The 22,562-nt window shown below is 40.0% G+C and overlaps 2 protein-coding genes across 3 annotated transcripts; one reads left to right on the top strand and one right to left on the bottom strand.

Annotated features, from left to right (window-relative positions):
• Window positions 1-2,286: 2,286 nt before the first annotated feature.
• On the bottom strand, window positions 2,287-8,103 carry ftr82 (finTRIM family, member 82). The gene is made up of 8 exons (XM_034300765.2): window positions 7,923-8,103; window positions 7,186-7,828; window positions 5,320-5,415; window positions 4,703-4,936; window positions 4,084-4,243; window positions 3,545-3,604; window positions 3,367-3,435; window positions 2,287-3,180 (listed from the first exon to the last, which is right to left on the bottom strand). Exons 2-8 carry the CDS (start codon window positions 7,789-7,791, stop codon window positions 2,660-2,662), a joined length of 1,746 nt encoding a protein of 581 aa, XP_034156656.1. The 5' UTR covers window positions 7,792-7,828; window positions 7,923-8,103; the 3' UTR covers window positions 2,287-2,659.
• A 7,546-nt stretch (window positions 8,104-15,649) lies between these two features.
• ftr83 (finTRIM family, member 83) lies at window positions 15,650-21,703 on the top strand. 2 transcript variants are annotated; one of them, XM_026921480.3, is made up of 8 exons: window positions 15,650-16,306; window positions 16,902-16,997; window positions 17,464-17,697; window positions 17,912-18,071; window positions 18,743-18,799; window positions 19,263-19,352; window positions 20,362-20,434; window positions 20,819-20,956. In XM_026921480.3, exons 1-7 carry the CDS (start codon window positions 15,731-15,733, stop codon window positions 20,421-20,423), a joined length of 1,275 nt encoding a protein of 424 aa, XP_026777281.1. In that variant the 5' UTR covers window positions 15,650-15,730; the 3' UTR covers window positions 20,424-20,434; window positions 20,819-20,956. The 2 variants fall into 2 exon arrangements, with proteins under 2 accessions (XP_026777281.1, XP_026777280.1); XM_026921479.3 differs by lacking the exon at window positions 20,362-20,434 and having other exon boundaries at window positions 20,819-21,703.
• Window positions 21,704-22,562: the final 859 nt, after the last annotated feature.

Raw genomic sequence — 22,562 nt, 5'->3', positions numbered from 1 at the left:
GCTAAGAAGCGAAAATCTCTCTGGATTAAATCACTTTATATCAGTGGTAATGCATGTTTATAATATCTACAGATGTTATACACTCACTTAGCACTTTATTAGGAATACCTGTACACCTACTCATTCATGCAATTATCCAATCAGCCAATCATGTAGCAACAGTGCAATGCATAATATCATGGCATGGGACAGCAGCTTTGGGTAATGTTTACATCACCCACCAGAATGGGAAAAAAAAAGTGATCTCAGTGATTTTGACCATGGCATGATTGTTGGTGCCGGACAGACTGGTATGAGCATTTCTGTAACTCCTGAGATTTTCCTGTACAACAGTCTCAAGAGTTTACTCAGAATGGTGCAATAAAGGAAAAAACATCCAGTGAGCGACAGACGGAAAGGCCTTGTTGATGAGAGAGGTCAACGGAGAATGGTCGGACTGGTTCAAGCTGACAGAAAGTCTACAGTAACTCAGATAACCACTCTGTACAACTGTGGTGAGCAGAAAAGCATCTCAGAATGCACAACACATAGAACCTTGAGGCGGATGGACTACAACAGCAGAAGACCACGTCAGGTTCCATTTCTGTCAGCCAAGAACAGGAAGCTGAGGCTGCAGTGGGCACAGGGTCAACAAAACAGAAGAGACTGGAAAAATGTAGCCTGGTCTGATGAATCTCGATTTCTGCTGAGGCACACAGATGGTAGGGTCAGAATTTCACGCCAACTGCATGAATCTATGGACCCAACCTGCTTTGTGTCAACAGTCCAGGCTGGTGGAGGTGGTGTAATGGTGTGGGGAATGTTTTCTTGGCACACTTTGGGCCCATTAATACCAATCAATCATTGTTTGAATGCCACAGCCTATTTGAGTATTGTTGCTGACCATGTGCATCCCTTCATGGCAACAATTTACCCATCTTCTGATGGCTACTTCCAGCATGATAATGCACCATGTCACCAAGCAAAAGTCATCTCAAACTGGTTTCATGAACATGACGGTGAGTTCAATGTTCTTCAGTGACCTTTTCAGTCACCGGATCTGAATCCAGTAGAACACCTTTAGGATGTGGTAGAATGGGAGATTCGAAGCATGAAAGTGCACCTGAAAAAATCTGCAGAAATTGCGTGATGCAATCATGTCAACATGGACCAGAATCTCAAAGAAATCTTTCCAACATCTTGTGGAATCCATACCATGAAGACCTGAGGCTGTACTGAGAGCAAAGTGAAGCCCTACTCAGTATTAGTACAGTGTTCCTAATAAAGTGCTCTGTGAGTGTATATCCCTGCTGTAAACTATTGCTGTTCACCAAAAGAGGGCGCAACAGCAAACTTTTTGGAATGTCCATGATTGCTGTAAACTATATTGATGTGCATACACCCACCACTTCTGGGTTCCCACCCAAATCCAGTCGTTTCCAGTATTACACTTTTATGGTTGTTGTTTCTCATATTTAGTTCCAACAATCCCACTGCTCAAAATCTTCAGAAGAGACAGAATATTAAAGCCAGGTGAGAACCAGAACAGCCAGTTTGGACAGCTCTCCAAAGCTGTCCAGCATTGTGTATGTTTTGCCATATTTTTGTAGTCCCTTGTAGTTCTGTGCTGTCTTATGTAGCACCTTTCCTGGAGGAACGTTGTTTCGTTTAACTATGTACTAACTGGCTGTATATGGTTGAAATGACAATAAACTCCACTGACTTGACATATTGGAGCTCTTCTTATACCTATCCACACTAATTTCTGTGTTTTCATAACTTAACCCAATTGACTTGTCCCAAAATTATGTAAAATGTAGGATCTACTGTAAGCGCGTACAAACCCATACACTGAATCACTGAGAAAGACTGCAGCTGCAGGAATTGTTCAGCAAACATCATTCAACTTAAGAGGTTGGTCATCCTGGTACTGATTTTCTGAAACCCTAAAGGAAGGGGTTGGGAGCGTGTTTCCTTCCTAAAGTTGACCAGTGCAGCTGTGAATGCAAGAACAGTCAGTGGCAAAGAGCCAGATCTAGAAGTTTTGTGTGTATCTGCTTAGTTTGAAAAGCTTTCAATCTATAGAACATGAAGAACACTGAAGTTTTTACCCAATTGTACATACTCAGAAAACGGAGTATGAATCTGGCATACTAATTATTTGTTTTATTTATTAATTATTTAGTATGAGTTAAATTGCTGTTTTTTTTTCTATTCATAGTCATGTTAACACTGGAATAAAAGTTCCAGTAGAAAAACTGTCCATCACTTTAATAGTAGCATGTAGATATAAGATACAAACACACATTTGGCTGTTAATAAAAACTTTAATTGGAATATCAAGAGGTCATTTTTGAGAAATAATGAAGCTTTTTATCACAAAATGGACAATGGCACTTGGTACTTGGATAAATACAAGGTTTAGTATTTAAAATGATATTAATTGAAAAATACAAAAATAACACGGCATGTTGGAATAACATTTTTGCTATTTTTGGGGCTAGGGTCTAAATGAAATGCTGCAATTTGCAAATCAAATTCAAGGTGTTTATTTTTTTTGTTTATATTTTATTTTTTTTGCAATGTAGAATAAAATGCAATGGCTTTACTGATAACTGAAAATGACATAAAACACATGATGTAAAAAATGTACTCTGTAAAAATTAAAAAGTCAAAGTCTTCATTTTAGCTGGCAGATTTTAACCGATGTACCAACGCCAAACCCAGGATAGAGGGGCTCGGTGAAGGTGGTCTCAAAGCGATGGAGGCATGTCATGGTCTCACCGATGCTATAGAAGGCCAGTACCCCTGCGCTGTGGTCTAGGTAGACCCCTATCCTTGGAGAATGTGGCGCGCTGATGGCTTTATCCACCCGGTTATGCCAGGCAGAGTAGCCCGTGTCAGAGCAGAGGAGACTCCAGGATTTGTCGTTGTACCCCAGCAAGCAAAGGGGACCCTTGCCTTTGCGGCTGATGCCCCGGTAGGCCACTCCAACAGAGAATTCACCGTTCCACTCAATCTCCCAGTAGAAGCGACCACCAGACAGAGCCTCGCGGCACAACACCTGGGCAAAGGTGTCAAACCGCTCTGGATTATCAGGGTAGGACTGCAGGTTGCGGGTTCGAGTTACCTTCTTGTTGCCTTCCGACAGGTAGAGCTCTTTATAGGCTGTGCTGGGGTCCAGCCGGAGTTGACAGAAGTCTACAGGCAAGGAGGAGAGAGTTTAATAACTTCCAGTAGCTCAGAGAATATCAGTATCTATACCACAAAGGCCTAGGAGTACTATTCTCAGAAGAAATTAAGCAAGAGGTCTGGAAGAATGTGTTACATAAGAGTTACATAATCCAAGAACAAGTGGATTGCTGAATGAGTAGATACGCTACTTACATTTTAAGAACTCAGACCTGCTCCTGGGCTGTGAAGGAGGGGCACTGTCCACAGTTTGGATGTCTTTGACTAGATATAGAAAGTAAAAAGAGTATAGTTATTTTTCATTCAGTGCATTGAAACACAGCTCTTTAATATTACATTGTCTTTGGACGTGTTTTCGTGTTTTCAGCCGTACCTCGGCTGCTTTTCTCTCGAACGCTGCGGTTCTCCAGTGTGTAAACAGGTACTTCATTCACTGCAAGGCACCAGGAAAATACACATCAAGCACAACCCACTTGTTTGTTAAACATCAACTTCATTAAGAAGTTATGCCCACAAAGCTGCCTAATCAGCAGCCTTGTGTCATTACATAACACATCCTGGAAACACAAAAGGATGTTAATCACCCAATCAGAGCTGTTCCTCTTGTGTACCACACTGTAGTCACGATTCAAAGTACTATTTACTTTTTCAACTCAGTCACATGACTCCACTTTATGGAGTTTGTGGCAGTTCATGGTCATGTGCCCTGTGTGACTGGATTAAAATCCTTGTGTTTGTTTTAGTGGAAAAATAAACAGTGCAGTTCTCGAAGGTCATAGTAATGTACAATAGATCCCACAGGGAAAATGTCCATAGATTGTAAGTGAATATACTCAGCAGTGAGCTGAGCTACAATGAGCTGTTTCACTGAGTTGTTTTTTTTAATGGTGGTAGTTAGAGGAGGGTTCAGACCTGATTTCGAGACCTTCAGCAGTTCCTCTCTGCCCAGTTCTTCAAGTCTTTCCTTGATCTCTGCGACAGCTTTCCTTGCGGCACTGAACGAGAAGTCTGGGTTCAGAGACACTTTGGGAATGAAGCCATCATCAGTTGGTGTGCAGAGATAGTTGAAATTCTGTAAGGAAATGAGGAAAACAAGTGGTATTGTCATACACTATATACCCTGGCTACATATCCGGTGGTAATATGTATTTTTGGTTTCTTTATACAATATTAGACTAATGCATTTTTTAATTAGAGCATGGCACAAAACGAATAGCTGCATAATGAAATTACTGTATTGGCTAATAGATTTGGCATAAGAGTTAGGGCGGCAATTAGGAGGTAAGGTTATTTTAAGGGTGGCCGTACTCCTTCCTGTTCAATTCAGAAAGCTCCCTTCTTGGACTAGCACTCCAGAATTCCACCCAAAAGCAGCAGTGCATGTGTTTCAGGGGCATGGCTTTGGAGGCAGTGCTGAAGGGCGGGGTTGTATTTGTTTGAATTTTGAGTTTCAAAGCAGCTAACTTCAGATAACTTCTGAAATCCCTGACTACACGTTTAATAAAATCCAACCACTGATTTCTGTGTTTACCTGTAAGAAGTGGATGTGGTCCTCTGTACTGTAGAGCTGCTTTAAGCCAGTCTCCTTCTTCTTTAGTTCATCAATCTCCTGCTCCAAGCGCTCCATCAACCCCTCGGCCTGACTGAATGCAGCTTTCTCGTTGATATTGATCAGCTTGGTGACCTCCGACCTCATCCTCTCAATGGCAGTGATCATCTCATCAAACATCTTCTTGCTCTCTGCCATGGCCCTTTGAGCCGAGCTCTGAGGAATATTTACAACAACAGTTTAGCAAGCACGTTCAGCCATTGGCTAATCACTTTGTTCCAGACTACACAACAACTTTGTTTTAGCTTTCTTTGTTTCAACTTTCATGGCCTAACACATCAGAACAAAAGACACACTGTGGTTTCCACTTTATCAGACAAAAGGGCAAATATGCCCAGGCCTCAAGGTTTATTTGTGTTCCTTTGCATGAGGTTGTTATAGAGTTACTAAAGAGATAAGGGTTCTACCCCGGGTCACTGTCACTCGTAGCCACATAATATGGCCTTGTGCTTTTTAGGCTGCTCTGATTATGTTACACGTTGCCATTGATTGTGAAAACAGGGCCCATTCTGGAGGGATGCATCGAAACTGTGACCTACCTTCAGCGAGTCAACAGCCGTCTTTAGTTCCTCCAGCTCTTTGGTCCTCTGCTGGCATTTTTGTTTGATCTCAGCTTGGGACACTCCAAGAAGTTTCTGTCAGAGAAAACACACAGAAAAGACCAACAAAGGATGTTCAATGAGTTTTAAGTGACTAGCTCAGCACAGCTAAAAACACTCACTGACAACCAGTAAGAAGCACTAAAGGATTGTTTAAGGAATAACTTCCTAAAAGGATTGTACTTGAGACCCTTTCTTATAGGGAAGCATTCTGTAAGGTCCTACTTAAAACCTTTTAAAGGTTTCCCCAGAAGATTAAATCTGCAAACCTTTTTTATAAGCATACATAAGCATATTTATGGGAAATGGGAACTCAGAGTATCTATTGTATATGTACATTGCCAAGTCTTGTGATTACATTTAATTTGTATATATGGCAAGGTGGAAATTTTCACACGGGGAGTCACTGTAGCTCATTAGTAATTGGTCTTATTTGGAGATATCTGCTTAATATGTGCACCTCTATCTCAGGATACGGAGGAAAGAAAAGGGAGTGTGAGAATGCCAATCACGCCAGGAATGTGAAACTAGCCGCTCCCGCCTTGTGTAGAAGCATTTCAAGGTGCACATGCCCTGGCCCCTTGGAGAATGAAGAGGGGGCTTTGGTGCAGCATTTCAGTGAGCCCACAGGACCATTCTTCAAGATAAGCTTAATGGAATGTGGGGAATCTGGGAAGGGGGTGAATAAAGGGAGTGTGTGATGTGTGTCTCTGTTTGTGTGAGAGACTGAGAGGCTGATGAAAAATAAGGGGGTCTTAAATCTGTGATAAGGTCCTTCTGGTTTCAACAGAGTAAACAAACCATTCTCAGTTAGTACCTGCTGGTTCCTGCTCTGGCAGAAGATCACAGGGTTTATGAGAACAGCACTGGACTTATTGCCAAGCTTTGATAATGTTATTATGGATACAAACAGAAACATATCAAATACTGTCAGCTTTTATCTTAACAATCCCTGCTGTCAGTTGTCCTGTACTTGGTCCAGAGAAGGGGAAAACATTTGAAGGACGGCTATTTATAGTTTTTAATCTCGTCTTCCCACTTTCCCACAGGACAGGTACTGCCTGTTGCAAGCCTTCATACAACCAAACTAGAGACAATGCCGTAAGGCTGTCGGAAGATTTTAGCAATTTAATAGAGATGAAATTCCAAAAGGGGGGTCAGAGGGAGGTAGACATCTGCACATTCTCTCGATCATATGTGTCCACTTACTGACTGGGCGATGACTTTAGTGGTTTAGCAGGAGGTCTCTCTCAATTTCTTTTACTGATAATGTAGGAGGTAGGGAGGGGGGATGGTTGGGTCATAAGCTTTGGCCTGATCTCATCAAATTCACATACCTTTATCTGTGGGATTTTGCCTTTCCCTACACCACGAGTTCTGACCAACCCTTTCCCACCCTTTCTCTCTCTCAGCTCCACGGACATAAAACAACATTGCTTTGGAAGAAATTGCAAGCTGTTTCCAGACTAAAGACCACTCAGAACATGCTTTGAGTCACCTATGGCTAATTTGCCACAGAGACACTCCCTGTGTGGTTTCGGGTTGACCTCCAGGGTGTGATAACTTTATTTGTCTATGACTTTTGTTCTAGTAGTTTTGTTTCCCTCACATACATCTGGTTTAATGTTTACCCTTTGTACCCATAATACGGTTTCATGAATCGTCACTAATGGTTCAGGGCTAGCTTGTTTTAGAAAACACAAAACTAGTTTGACTGAAAGATATGAGATAATACAAAATGTGTGATAAACCCTGGTAAGTATAATTTTATTATAGAGTTTTATTATATAAAAAAAAATCACTCACCTGCTTCTCACTTCTCTCTGCCTCTGCCGATACAATATCATGACCCTTGTGCTCACTGACGGTGCAGATAGCGCAGATACACATCTGGTCGGTACGGCAAAAGAGCTCCAAGCTCTTCTGGTGCTGTGGGCAGATCTTTCTGTCCAGGTTCCCAAGCTCGTCCACCAGTTTGTGTCTCTTGAAGGTAGCCGACTCATAGTGGGGCTTCAGGTGTTTTTCACAGTATGAGGCCAAGCAGTTGAGGCAGGACTTGACAGCTTTGAGCTTCTTTCCTGAGCAGAAGTCACAAGGCACGTCAGTCGGTCCAGCAAAGCTCCCATTGCTTGGAGGCACCAGGTTGAGGTTCAGGCCCGTCTTCTTGATCTTCTCAGCCACTTTGGAGAGGGTTGCATTAGGTCTGAGCACGGGTCTCTGGGTGAAAGTGATTCTGCACTGAGGACAGATGTAAATCCCGGTGTAGTCAGCCTCATTCCAGTAGCCACTAATGCAGTCCATACAGAAGCTGTGGCCACAGGGGATGGCCACCGGGTCCCTCAGGAGATTTGCGCATAGGTGGCAGCTGAAGTAATCTGGAGACATGGGCTCAGCCATGTTCACCTCACACATGCACAGACACGTACACACACAAGATGCGTCCAAACACCTGTTTAAGTAAACAAGGAGTGTCCGTGAACACGAGAGAGAGAGAGAGAGAGAGAGAGAGAGCACACGCAAAGGAGAAGTCAGAAATCTGGAACCTTGCAATCGGTGGGGCTGTGAAGCAAGCAGCTGCACACAACCTTCTTGTACTGTTGAATTCCACAAGTTATTGATTGAAAGCAGGTAAAGCCCTCCCCTTCTTACAGAGAGATAGACAGCGGGAAAGACAGAGCAAGAGAGCACAGGCTACCTTAGACAAGCAAGTCAAGTTAGGAGTGCCAGAGCCTTAAGAGAGACAGAGTACAAGAGGGTGGAGTAAAAGAAAAATAGGGCAGGGCTATTGAGAATGAGTGAATTGTAGTCCAAAGGGTCCCAGGATGAAACTGAGAGTTGTTTAGTAAAGACACAAACACACACTAGAGTAGGCTGTCCACTTTTCACTTTACTTAGAATTGGGAGCCAAAGGATATTTTGATAGTATACACACACCATAATTACACTTGGTCAATTGTGTACATTTGCCTTTATTCCTTTAATCTTCTTACATTCCTCACTCTCATAACAACATACCTTTCCCATTAGTTTCACTGTATATAATAATTCATAATAGCTACTGAATAATGTACTCTAACCTGAATAAATTCAAAATTTCCTAATGACATTATGGCATAAATATTATCTAAACACCTTAAGCTTTGTAGGCTATTGGTGTAAAAACATCCATAGTGCATCGCTAACATTGTCGGAACATAATAATTATTAAGTAAAATAAACATAATTTTAAACTATTTGGCTCATTACAAATGATGGGGGTGTGAAGCCACATAAACCGTAGTCAAAACTGGTCAATAAAGTAAAGTTTTAATGCAGAGGATTTGAGTCATACATTGAAGTAAATCTGGTTGAACTAGTCTCATTGTGTAGTTGCTGTACGGGTGTGTGTGTGTACATGTCATTAAATAGTTTCTGTCTGTTAGTCTAACTTTTTTGTCTTAAAGATTTGAATAAGTCTCTGCTCCACAAATTCCAGATTCTCTAACGATGATTCCGAAGGGTGGAACCTTCAGTGACTAAACAACCACCCTACATTTTTTATCCTTATTTTTAGTATTCCATATAATACAACATTGTGTGATCTATTAGGAGTATGTATTATATTTGTAACTCAAATATAGTCACTTTTTATTTGAAAGAGAAATTGTTACTAGTCTGCTGAGCATATACCAGTTGTACAGATAAATACATGTATTTAAATAATGTAAAACACTTTTTCTTTCAAATATATCAGTTTATATCACTATATAAACACTATATCACTTTATTAACGTATCAATTAAAATGTGTAACTATAAAATGGCAGTCCAATTCAGCTCCATATTTTTACTCTTAGATATGTGATACATTTCAATCTGCCAGTTCTGAGGGAAAAAAATAGATTAAGGGTTTAACAGTGTTTGGTGTAAAAACATATTTTGGGTCTATGACCAAGTAATGACTCTATGTTTTGTATTATTAGAAAAAATATAAGTCATGTTGGTAAGGGGAGATGTGTAGATGTTTGTAACCACACCATGAATCTTAAGTCTCATTGCAGCATCTTACATTCCTTGCATTTCTTGGGCACGCATTCCAGGCGTGCATGTCAATCCACATTCGCATTGCATGTTCACATGCACGTGAACGCCGTCAAGGCCGTGCAGTAGTTGTGAAATAATTTGTCTGTGTAAATGTTTATGCAATTTTGAGTGAATATTTCTTTTGAGGTTAGTTTCAGCCTTGATAGTTGCCAGCTCATAGATGTCGCCCTCGCCCTGCAGTACAAGCCTATTTACTCCACCTGTCATTTCCTTTTTTGAGGACAATTGATACCACTTTGTCTGCCTTTTCAGGGTTTGTGTAATCCTTCTCTGCTGTGTAACACCTCCGAGCCCATTAGTTTCAATGTTTCACCTCTCATTTGCATAGCCACAGCAAGTGTGTATTCACTGAAGAGGGGCAGGGCAAGGTGTTTCAACCTGCACTTTAATATATAAACCATGTCTTTTGAATATTGTAAAAAAAAAAAAAAATCAAATCTAAACTCTAACTTCCCTTAGTGCATGTTTATGTTGTGCTTCATGAACTGGATTCAGAAAGTGTGTCCGATTTATCTGTCTGCGCTGCATTTTTCAAACTGATTTGGTCCAAATTCCAGGTGCGCACGTAGTGACACAGACAGTGACACTTGTTAAACTTTGACTGGCTGCACAAGACCGGTTTCATCAGCCCCGCCTCCTATGCCTATCTGACATCACTCCGTAGATGGTTTCGCCTCACTCCTTATTTGGTATGCTTTCTGATAAGCCAGTTTCTCTTTCCTTCCTCTTTTTTTTTTCCAGAGTTGATCAGATTCCAGGAAAGGCTGTCGTACAGAGCTTTTCCTGTGATTGTCTCTGTGTGACCACTAAATAACTAACACAGAGCTAGGTGAAGCCTTCTCTGGGTGGAGGCCCTTCTCTTCTGCTCGGAGACGTGCACACTAATATCTTTAATAATGGAGGCAAAATTTGGCTAGGTGGTTCTTATATTATATATATATATATATATATATATATATATATATATATATATATATATATATATATATATATATATATATATATATATGCACCTGAAATCTATATAATAAATCAGTACTGTGGCAAATGAGATGACACTAAAAAGTGTGCGATACTTTAAGAACCTCGGCTCTGCTCCTCTGAGGCACATTTCAGCCAGGAAGCTTTGTGTATCCTTGTGTACATTACAACTCAACGATCACGTTTCAGTCGGTTAGTGAATGAGAGAAGTGTATAGGAGTTGGTGTGTAGGGGTTCATACTGAGGTTGCAGGAATGTGTGTGTGCGTGTGTGTGTGTGTGTGTGTGTGTGTGCATCCATGTGTTTGTGTCTCTAACATAGACTGACCAAGTGTACAAAGACTGTGGGCTTGCATAACATATATGTTGATAATGTAGAAGTCAAGGGCTTGCCTCTGTCCATTCGTTTCGTCAGTGCATGGAGACAAGGTATTTACAAGTGCTTCCCTTGAACAATGGTTACCTTTGTCAGTCTTAGCCAAGATGCAGGGTGTGTGTTGCTAGATGTTTGGAGAAAGGCCAAGCTGGAGTGAACAGGTTGCAGAGACTGAAACCGCAGCAGAAAAATCCCGAATTGGAGAGAAAGAGTCTAACAGACACAGATGCCTCTGCTAATTTTATTATGCTTTGAGGTAATGGAAAGACAGATGCATCCTGAAGTAGCTCATGGAATAAAAAGCATATAAACACCATCACCTGTTGACTATAGATGGCTAGCGTTTATTTAAAAAATCTGTTGCATGACCTTAACAGCACTGAGATGCCAGTTTAGTGGCGTGCTCAATTAGTAATTACAATTACATAAGTATACCTAATAAACTGACAACTTAGTATACATGAAAGAAAATAACAGCAGTATTTAAAATGCATTTTTTTTGTCACTGAGCACTTTGTAGCTTTACACTCTGATGTAATTCTGTACACACTCACCTCTTTAAATCACTCAAACACATGCTACATCCAAAACCCAAATATAACCTGTAAATGTGCAATTTGACTCACTACTGAGGCAATCATCACTCGTGTGAGTAACTGTGAGAACTATTTTAAACCTGTGAAATTTATCTAATACTCTGACACTCATCTGACACACTAATGTAGATAATGATGATATATGTCATGTCTACTGTTGTAAAGTTCAGGCAGAATATGTGTGTGTGTATATATATATATATATATATATATATATATATATATATATATATATATATATATATATATATATATATATATATATATATATATATATATATATATATATATATATACACGCACACCACACATATTTTAGTTTTTAACTGTGTATGTATATATATATATATATATATACACGCACACACATATTTTAGTTTTTAACTGTGTATGTGTATATATATATATATATATATATATATATATATATATATATATATATATATATATATATATACATGCACACACACACAGTTAGGTCTGGAAGTATTTGGACAATGACAGAGTTTTTGTGATTTTGCCTCTACACAACACCACAATGGATTTGAACTAAAACAATCAAGATGTGATCGAAATGTAGACTTTCAGCTTTATTTTAAGAGGTTCCACAAAAATATGGCATTTACCATTTAGGAATTACAGCCATTTTCAACTAAGTCCCTCCATTTTCAGGGGCTCAAAGGTATACCCTAACCCTTTACCTTTTTATAACCTCTTATATAATATAGCTTTTTATAACTCGATTCGATGTCATACACCGCTTTCTTCAAACTGGGTTCAAATTAGGTCAATTTTCGTTCATTTTGTCTTATGTTTTTAAATCATTGTTTTATTGTATAATACACCTACACCATTTTATTTTTAACATCTTGGAATTTTTTTTGTGTTGTAAAATACAGAGTACATCTTTTTCTCATTCAAAAAATGCACTGGGGTGCAAACCTTTGCACTCAACTGTAAACAGGAACAAAGTAGAAGTTGTGCTATAAAAGCAGAATCCAGAGATTTTTTTTTTTTTTTTTAAAAAAAGGTCTTTACTGAGGTTTTTGCTGGTGGATAGAATTGCTTTTACGCCCTTTTCAAATGTATTTTTGGACAATACTCCTGAATAAAAACTAAAATTATAAAGGAAACATCCCTGCTAGTATAAAGCACATGAATTAATTATTCATTCATTTCCCCCTGTTTTGAAACCCCTTTTAGTACCTTTCTAGTAACTAATAAACTGGTTCAAGTAACACAGTGTAGCTATAAAAATATGTCACTACTATGTGACCTACAGTCCAGTGGCTTTCACAGCCTGAGTAGAGATGCGAGATAAAAGATAAATGGTAGGGTCCATTAGTCTGTTCTCTTGGTGCAGTCACCACTGCTGTGGTTTGAAGGTGTCACAGTTGAACGAGAAGCAGCTCCAGTTACACTGCAATCAGGAGAGACAAGAGGGGGCATTTTATAAACTCACACACTTCACTTACTATACACGCTGAAAATAGACCAGTGATATTACACCTACTGTGAAGCGTAAAGTGATTTCTGGCAATATTTTATTTGAAATGTCTACATTGCTTCAAAGGAGTGACTGTATAGATGGAGCAAGTCTCTTGCTGCGGATGCCAGTGGTGTCTTTGAGCAAACGTGATTGTGTCTTATCACAGTAGGACTGCTTTTTATCAGTTGCTGCCTCGGATGAAGGTGTAGGCAGCAATAAATCAGACAGCGTATGCAAGCAATGATAAATATTTGACCAGGGCTATTAAAATCTCCACTGTCCACGTTACATTACGTTATGTTTATGAAACGCGGATCGTAAAAGTAATTCTAAATCTCTTTTACATTCTCAGCTCTATAGATCACGGAGTTCTGCAGTGAAGAAATGACTCAACGGGAATCTCTAAGCCTCGCTAGCGTAATTTCCAACGTAGGAGTGGAAGTGGAGTGAATGTTTGGGTGCTGCTCTACACTTTCCCAAGCTACAAATAGTTTTAAAAAAGCCATCTTGCTTTCTCACTTTCACAGTGGAACCTTTTACCTCTTCAGACCCCTCTTCTCTGACCCTTTGCTATCTGACTTATCAGGCTGGGGCACATTCTTGCTGACACTTTTTGTGCCCTGCATTGAAACTCAAGAGCAGATGGCCATCTTGGCTTCTGGGTGAGAGATAACTTTGAGGTACTTTCTGAGAAGAGATACATAACAGCCCCAAAGATTTCTGTCAACACTAAATTGACATTTGAGAGAGGAAACACAAAAGAATGTAATTTCCACTAGTCACATTTAGGAAAGGTTATCCACACTCACTCAGGATAGTTAACGATTAACAATAAATGTTAAAAGTTCAAGCTATTACTGCCATGTTATTCACATTATTTAGCCTCTACAAGATCATGATATGTCCGGTCCTCTTTTCTTGGCTCTTATGTAGTTTTACTCCATGTGATAGATTAATTTAGGGTATGCTTCTTCTTCTTTCTTGCAAGTTGCTCTCAGGGTTTGATGGAATGTGTTAAAAGGTCAGACGGTTTCTTGATGCTAAGTGCACATCCATCACAGAAACCTTCGAAGTGCACTGTAATGCCATGGATTAAGACTTCAAGCTCGTACTGGGGCCTCTTGAGAACGCAGCTCCCAAGAATAACATAGAGATGAGCTCATACCCTTCCCAAAATCTCAACAGACTGGGCTCTTGGGAAAAGGTGGTAATTAGCCAACCATGCTAATTAGTCATACTGTTAAAGGTAACACTTTACTCAAATCCTGTGTATTAAGACTGACATAACCATGACATTAAAGTCTCAAAGCAGATATGAGACCAGGTATGTTGCAGTATCATGCTATCACTGCAAAAAATGATATCGAGTGAAAATACTTGAATATGGACAATTATATCTGTTTCTTATTATGAAAGAGATTATTAGAAATCAAATATAAGATCATACAGGTTTTAGATGCTTTTACATATTTCAAGATTTACATTGTTTTATTTAATTGGCAGGTAATTTTGCTTCCTTCTAGAAATAAATCCTTAAAATTAGAGAAAATTATCTGCCAATAGAACAAGACTATTTGACTCACACTCATTCGCAACTAGGATAAATTGAAAGTCTCTAATCCGCCTACTGGGATGTTTTTAGGAGGTGAGCAGAAACTGGCGAACCCACAAAAAACACACACAGAGGAGCACAGGAGGAAAGTGCAAAACTCCACAGACAGTAAATCGAGCTCAGGATCAAAACAGGAACCATGGAGCTGCACTGCCCTAATCTGTATTTAACTTTTTTTTTATTATTTTAGTGGCGTCTAAACCTTCAGCCAATGATAAACAAGTATTTTATGACAGTCGTGAAATAAATTACGTTATGGCCACTATCATTACAATTACAGTACTGGTAGCATGAGATGTTTATATCACAGGGTTTAAACTCCTGAAGGAACATGACATCTTCCACTGTAGATTTGTCATAAATATAAGTATGTTTATGGAAGTCTTATGACACAGGGTTCAAAGGAAGACTGGAAATTGGAAAGCACTCCTTAGTTTGTCATTTAGACTGTGCAAAAAAAGGAAGATTGCAAAAACTAGATAGTGCTGCATAACTTAACCCCTCAAGCTCCTAGAACCATTGACAGGTCCAGACTTACATTCCTCACTCTCACAGCTATGTCTTTCCTGTTAGTTTGCCTGTAGTTGCTGAATAACTCATAGTAGTTACTGAATAACTTGTTTTAGGATGAATAACTGAATACTAACCTGGGACTTTAAGGGGTTAAATAAATTATAGTAGCTTTCATGGTCCTCTGTACTACCTTTAGATGAACAAAAATCATGCAGTGTGTGTTTAGGTGGTGTATTTTTAGTTGCACCTGTGTCACATGATGTGTGTGTGTGTGTGTGTGTGAGCTAATTTTCATTGCTGTTAGCATAGCTTGTTTATAAAACTGTCACATGCATTATGCAAACCCAGAGCCTAGTACTTATTTGAAAAATGCACTGCAGTTAGAAACACATACATCACATGTCAAACTGAAATGGACAAACCACAACTGTGTTTTGAGATCATACATTTCATTCATTCTTCTCTCCCCTTCATAGTGTTCTTCTGATTGATTACTGGTCTCTCTCCCCTCTCGTTCCTCACCTGTGTCTCAGCCACTCCCCTACACATTTAACTAGTTTCTGCTCAACCAGTTTGTCCTCCCTTGCTGCCTGAATGTTGACTGTATATAACACTGTTGTAGTGCCACATTCTCACTTTGCCTTTGCCTTCACACAGACACACTCCCATACTACGATCACAATCTGCTCCTGTAACTGAGTCCATGTCGTATGACCAGGACATCTGCTACCTCTGCAAAGAGGACCTGAGGGACCCCGTGTCCATTCCCTGTGGTCATATCTTCTGTGCCATCTGCCTCAAGACCTACTGGGACCATGCTGACCACACGGGCCAATTCTTGTGCCCGCAATGTCGAGTCAGCTACAACAAGAGGCCTGCCCCACGCCGCCTGATGTCTTCTCGCAACTCTTCAGTCCAGAAGCTTTCAGAGTCGTCCCCTCCAACTCCTCCATCTCCAGACTACAACTACGCCGGCCCCAGGGATGTGGCGTGCGACATCTGCATTGGGAAGAAGCTCAAAGCTGTTAAGTCGTGCCTGATGTGCCTGGCATCGTACTGTGAGAAGCACCTGAAACCTCACTATGAGTCGGCGACCTTCAAGAGGCACAAGTTGGTGGATGAGATCGGGCACCTGGACAGGCAGATCTGCCCACAGCACCAGAAAGGCCTGGAGCTCTACTGCCGCACAGACCAGATGTGTATCTGCGTGCTGTGCACTGTGAAGGAGCACAAGGGCCATGACATGGTATCAGCCGAACAGGAGCGAAGCGAGATGCAGGTGAGAGCAACTATTCAAACGGAGAGAAGGTGTTTGTCTTTCAGATGGTCCAATAAAAAGTTCCTAGATATATTGTCAGTCTAGTTTCCATTACATGAAATTGCTCGTTCTTTCCCACTACTGCACATTCAGCTTGATTTAAGGGAGTAACTTCGTTGAATCTAAGACAAATTATCCTGACCTACAGTCAACCTGTTATCAAAGAGGATGTGAATGGACATTGTCTATTACTCCTTGCCAAACTCCTAAAACAAACATATCGAAGTGGGAGTGATCTCCACCCGGATTAGACTAAAGAAGTCATCTGTGCAGTATTACTGGTGTGGGAACAACTGTACTGCTGTTTGTGATGGCAAAAGTCCTGCATTGTTCCTTAATCAAAATAGGGAACTACTCACCTTAGTTACCAGCATAACATACCAACATGTCTTTGCTTTTAGGTTTAAAGCATTGCTTCAAAATGTTTCTGTCAAGTTGTCATTAAAAAATCACTGAGTGTCCAGTTTTATTTAACGTTCAGTGAAAGCAAGAACAATATAATACAAAAGGACATTGTAATGTCATATTCATAATGTTTGTCTGTGCGTTACTATAGCAACGTCTGGGTGCCACACAAGCTGAGATCCAGGAGAAGATCCATGACCGAGTGAAGCAGATGGAGGAGTTGAAACAAGCTGTGGATGCATTAAAGGTGACTAAATAATGATTTTTTATATATGACTGAGGCACTGATGAAAGTTTTTCAGTCCTAAATCACTCTAAGGAAACTCTTAAAGAATGCTTCAAAAGAGTGTTTCCCTGCCAGAACAGTTTTTAAGTAGAAGCCCTTTATGAACCAAGTGCCCTTGGAAGATTCTTTTTGTTCAAGTGTGTAATAACACCATCTCAGCCAACAGTATTCATGGCACATTTAAGTCATTTAGGTCAGTTGCTAGTGTTTCAGGGAACTAAACCACAATGCAAATCATTGTATTAACTGATATTTGGCTTAGTTGTACAAATTATAGGGCTAACAGCTACAAAAAGTAGATTTACCTTTCAGTTAACATTCAATACTAAGTCTTCTTGAAGATACGAGACTTTGAGTGCTTATAAATAAGTACAATAGATTCAATTAAAAGGGACAAAATAAAATTAAACCAAAATGTTCTCTTCAGAGCTCAGCTCATCGGGCATTGCAGGAGAGCGAGAAGCTCTTCGGAGATATGCTTCGCACTATCGAAATGATGCAACAGGAAATGGCCAAGCTGATTTCCTCGAATAAGAGAGCAGCACTAAATACAGCTGAGGGCCACATGGAACGATTGGGGCAGGAGATCGCCGACTTGAAGAAGAGAGACAATGAGCTGACGCAGCTGTCGCGCACAGAGGACCACATCCACTTCATCCAGGTACGAGAAAATCCCTGAGCAAAGTCAGTGTGATTAGATGTTTCAGCTTTACGTGTTCAAAAATCAGTGAGGTTGGTACAGGACCTCAGGTTCATTACTGCAGGCAAATCGTCCTGCTTCATTATGATATAAATATCTAAACCACACAGATATTCTATACTTATCATTTTAATTAAAGCATATTTAAAAATGTCTGTGGTCTTTTCTTTTGAAGAGTTACCACATGCTGATAGCCCAGACAGATGCTGAAGAGCTGCCCACAGTTAGCGTCAACCCTTACTTCTCCTTCGGCTCCGTTACCAAGGCTGTCTCGGAGTTGAAACAGCACCTGAATGAGTATGGCAATGAGGAGCTGGTCAAGGTGGCCACCACGGGTGAGTTAAAGCATACGTTATGCTGTAAAACTCAAACCTATGAACATAATATAGCTTGTCAGAGATTCATATTACTTGGGATTTCTCAGTCACCATTTTCTTTATATATAACATACAGACAGGTGACAAATTAAAGGAAAAACTTCCCAGTGGCTCTGTTATGCTGTGGGGGCATTTATTTTTGCTGACATGGACTGGGTTCACTTGGCGGAAAGAGGAAAGCATCTCTGCAAATCAATGCAAAGTTCTTCTAATCTCCTCCTTCTGATCACCTTAATCTTATGATGAAATATTTCTATCCTGATGGGAGTCGTCCCCTTAAAAAAAAAACCCTGCCCCATCCACAGGGTTACAGGAATGATTTTATGATCTTCAACACCATTATAAAACATCAGTTAAGGGGAAGATTTTGTGGAAGAATGGTGTTCATCCCTCTAGTACACTTCTAGAAACTTGTAAAATCTATGCCAAGGTGCAATAAAGCTGTTCTAGAGGCTTGTGATGGTCCAAACATCTACCTTACTACAACACTTTATGTTGTTTTTTCCTTTAATTTGTCACCCATCTGTTGGTGTTCTTTGATCTCCCTTTTACATACAGTTCTGTTCAGTATGTTATGTTATTTTATGGCATATTACTAAATTTAATTATGACCCTAAATTCTCTTCCAGTGAACAAAATGACTTTCTGTCAACTAGAGGACAAAAAGGGGAAGAAGTCTATAAAGGGTGAGTTACATCAAATGAGACATTTTCGATTTCTGCTGCTCTCTTTATTAACATTGGCTGGAATGTTGAAATGTTATTATCAACAATAACATTTTAGCTGTTATTATCAAAAATAACGTTAGCTGTTTCTCACATTGCTGAGTGTGGATTGCAGGTAAGCTTTACATCTCATAAAGTTCAAAAATGAAAAAAATAAATAATAAAAATTACATAAATACATACATAAATAAAATGAATAAATGAAATATACTTAAAAAAATATGCCACATAAATTATTTTATAAACTTCATTCTTCATACACATCATTTTATTAGACATTCGATTTTAGAATTGTACTTGTTATTCTGTTATTTTTCTCTTTAGACCTGTAATTCTCCTTTAATATGTATTCTGTTCCTGTAGACATCTTTGATGATGCCATATAATATTGAGGCATATTAATGATCTTGTGCTGTGTCTCTAGCTGATGAAGTTGATGTGTATAAGACTCAGAGGTCTCTAAGCCATGCACCTCGCAGCCAGACTCCACGCACCAGGGACGAATTTCTCCAGTGTAAGTTTGGGCGCTTTTTGTGTCTTTTTTAATCTACAGCACAGCAACAAATATATTACTTTTACCTGTCATCTTAGAGGGTGTTATCTGGTTTCGATTAGGTGTTGACTCAAAGTGTTTTAAGAACCAGACATGATTACCCAAAACATTATATGAAGAAGATAAGTGTATCATATTTATACAGTACTTCACAAATTTCCGTAATGGTATCTCACATAATTCGCTTAATTATACCTTAAACAAAGCTCTGAGGAACAAGTCTGGCCTTTGGCCCAGTGCGAGGCGGGTTGTTGAGGGAGTTGTCCTGCAGCATTCCTTAGATATGGGATTTGTTCATGAACAGAAAGAACTTGCTTGGCCTGTTAGGTGAGTGGGTGTACAGTTTGTTAAAGGAGAGAAGACATTCCAAGAACTAGAGCGCAAAAATTTATGAGCAAACCTCATTTTGCAAACCTGGCCTGGACGCCTCTTTACTTACTGGCTCATGCGTTCTGGTGCATGCACTTGACTAACCTCATCTGGGTGTTTATTGTGCCTTGAAGCAGGAGAGGAGCTTCAAACATTTCACTTGAACTCCTGGATCTGCGTAGATGTTTAGGTGAACTGTTTGTTATTTTTCTCCAGCTGGAACTGCTTAGCTGAAACGCTTTTTTTCCTGTCTAATTGAAAAACCACAATAGGGCCAGTGCTACAAAAGGCAAGTCTTTCATCTATTGTGCACAAACTGGGTGACGCCCCGATTAGTGATGAAGACAGAGAAACCATAAGCTCACCTCTTTACTCTCTTCATAGTCTGTAGTGTAGTCTTAGTTAAAGCAACACAAATCCCAGAGATATGTGAGCTAGGGAATCTTTATTAGGTTAGCTTTTTAGCTAGGAGGTTAAACAATGTACAATACACTGTACTTCAGGTAAGCATAGTAAATGTAGCACAAGTCATTGAATTCCAATATAACTGCATGGGTGTGTAGTCAGTCTGAAGTGTGTACTACCACTCTCGGCCCTCTAGATCAGAGACGATCACGTGGTTCCTCAGGCAGCCGCAACCTCCTAATGTACCACCAGCTCTGAGAGCCGACGAGGTGGGCAGACTCTAGACTTTATTTGCATGTTGGGCCTATATTCATTAACAGCCAAATAGTATAGCAGTGCTGACCAAAGATCAGCTTTCTCTCCATTTAAATCCTCACTGATCTGAAGTCACTGATTGGGTCAGCACTCCTATTTTAAAGACAAATGTGCCTGGGCTTCACCTTTAGGGTCTGTCACTTTTGTGTGTCATGGTAGAATACCTTGAAACCTTTTGTTTAATCAGTATTAAACTTCACAGTTTAATACTTAGGCCATGGTGGTTGATTTCATCTGTTTTTACTTTATCTATACGTGTCCTTTACGTATGCATCTGTAACCTAAAACCTCTAACAATAATTAACCCTATCTCCGATCTCTTCTGCTCTGTTGAACAGATGCCTGCCAGATAACTCTAGACCCAAACACAGCATACAGACAGCTCTACCTTTCCCGAGGCAACAGGAAAGCAGCACTGAAGAGAGACCCCCAGTCCTACAACGACAGCACCCAGAGGTTCGACTGCCTGCCCCAGGTGCTCTGCAAAGAGGCCCTGACTGGTGGCGCCTACTACTGGGAGGTGGAGTGGAGCGGTGAGGGTGTCTCCATCGGCATCACCTACAAGGGAATCAAGAGGACAGGCTACGGTGATTCGTCCCGCATTGGCTACAACCGCAAATCCTGGGGCCTTTTCTGCTCCGATTCCAGCTACTCAGCTCGCCACATGAAAGATCAAGTCGATGTCAATGCGCCCTACTCTTCTCGCATCGGGGTTTTCCTGGACTATGATGCAGGCACACTGTCCTTCTACAGTGTAGCAGAAACTATGACACTTATCCACCAGTTTAAAGCTTCCTTCAGTGAGCCTGTCTATCCTGGATTCTGGGTGTGGTATGAGTCGGCCATCTGTATTTGTCAGCTGTAGTTCTGTGTACTTGGTTTAGGGAGAAAACAGTAAAATATTTTTTTGATAATTTGATAATATATATGTGTGTGTGTGTGCGTGTGTGTGTATAAAATACACATACACACATTTCATTTTATTTTTTATTGTACATTAGATCAGAGAACTTGCAGTGTGAAAAATAATGTGAATAAGTAACAGTAAACTGCAAAGTAGATAAGCAATTTTGTTAGTGCACTTGGTGTCGTCTGCACTGAGTGATTTGCAGTAAAGCATATTCATGTATGTGTGTGTGTGTGTGTGTGTGTGTGTGTGTGTGTTCAAATTCCAATGCTGGTTTGTATTCACAAATAAAAAGACAATTAAAAGCAATCTGAAATATCTGTCCATTGATATGGACAAGTAGAGGCAAGTTTTAGATAGGGAGGTTTTATAATGTTATGCCCCACATAGATGACGTACACACTTGGACTCTTCCAATGAACTCATAGCACTGATAGGCTATATAAATAGCTAAATAAGTGAAATACCCAGTAAAACTTAGAAGGCATCCTGAAATTTCACAGATCTAAAGGTTAATCAATGAATGAAGGGGGCCATCTACTGGCTGCATACATGAAGCTGATAGATGGACTAAGCACAGATTAGACATATGCTGGCACCAGCTGGGAAAAGAGGGGAAGGAGCACACTAAGGGGTGGCACCACCTAATTTTGTCCAGGAAAAGATTTTCCACATATTCACACTACTTTATTTGATTCATAGATCCTCTATTGCTTTGTCAAAATACCTACAACATGACAATCAGGCAGATTTAAATCAACAGAGAGTTGGATTGGAGTAGTGGTGTGCAGAGATCTTTCAATTCAGTTCAATTCAGTTTTATTTATATAGCACTTTTAACAATGGACATTTTCACAGAGCAGCTTTACAGAAATAAATACATTCAAATTAAATTAAACCAAAATAAATTGTAAATATGTGAATTTATCCCTAATGAGCACGCCAGAGGTGATGATGGCAAGGAAAAACTCCCTGAGACGATATGAGGAAGAAACCTTGAGAAGAACCAGACTCAGAAGGGAACCCATCCTCATCTGTGTGCTAACGGAGTGTGCAATTATAAATATATCCCTTCTATAACTGTGTACTAGAGGGACAAATAGTGCAGTTGTGCAACCAGTAAATTCATCACGGTTTTCTCAAGAAGTTTGGTTTGTTAAACCTATCCACTGTCC

This window comes from Pangasianodon hypophthalmus, chromosome 27 (assembly GCF_027358585.1).
Source record: "Pangasianodon hypophthalmus isolate fPanHyp1 chromosome 27, fPanHyp1.pri, whole genome shotgun sequence".
Taxonomy (NCBI): domain Eukaryota; kingdom Metazoa; phylum Chordata; class Actinopteri; order Siluriformes; family Pangasiidae; genus Pangasianodon; species Pangasianodon hypophthalmus.
The sequence above is the reverse complement of the archived record's forward strand: the minus strand, read 5'-3'. Positions and strand labels throughout refer to the sequence as shown.

Bases quoted from the DNA above. Each gene is read 5' to 3' on its own strand.
- ftr82 (XM_034300765.2), bottom strand. From the start codon at position 7,791: ATGTGTGAGGTGAACATGGCTGAGCCCATGTCTCCAGATTACTTCAGC. The intron at 4,244-4,702 runs GTAAACACAGAA...ATTTCCTTACAG, and splicing joins ACCACATCCACTTCTTACAG to AATTTCAACTATCTCTGCAC. The intron at 3,436-3,544 runs GTACGGCTGAAA...TTCTATATCTAG, and splicing joins TCGAGAGAAAAGCAGCCGAG to TCAAAGACATCCAAACTGTG.
- ftr83 (XM_026921479.3), top strand. From the start codon at position 15,731: ATGTCGTATGACCAGGACATCTGCTACCTCTGCAAAGAGGACCTGAGG. The intron at 17,698-17,911 runs GTACGAGAAAAT...TTTCTTTTGAAG, and splicing joins ACCACATCCACTTCATCCAG to AGTTACCACATGCTGATAGC. The intron at 18,800-19,262 runs GTGAGTTACATC...CTGTGTCTCTAG, and splicing joins GGGGAAGAAGTCTATAAAGG to CTGATGAAGTTGATGTGTAT.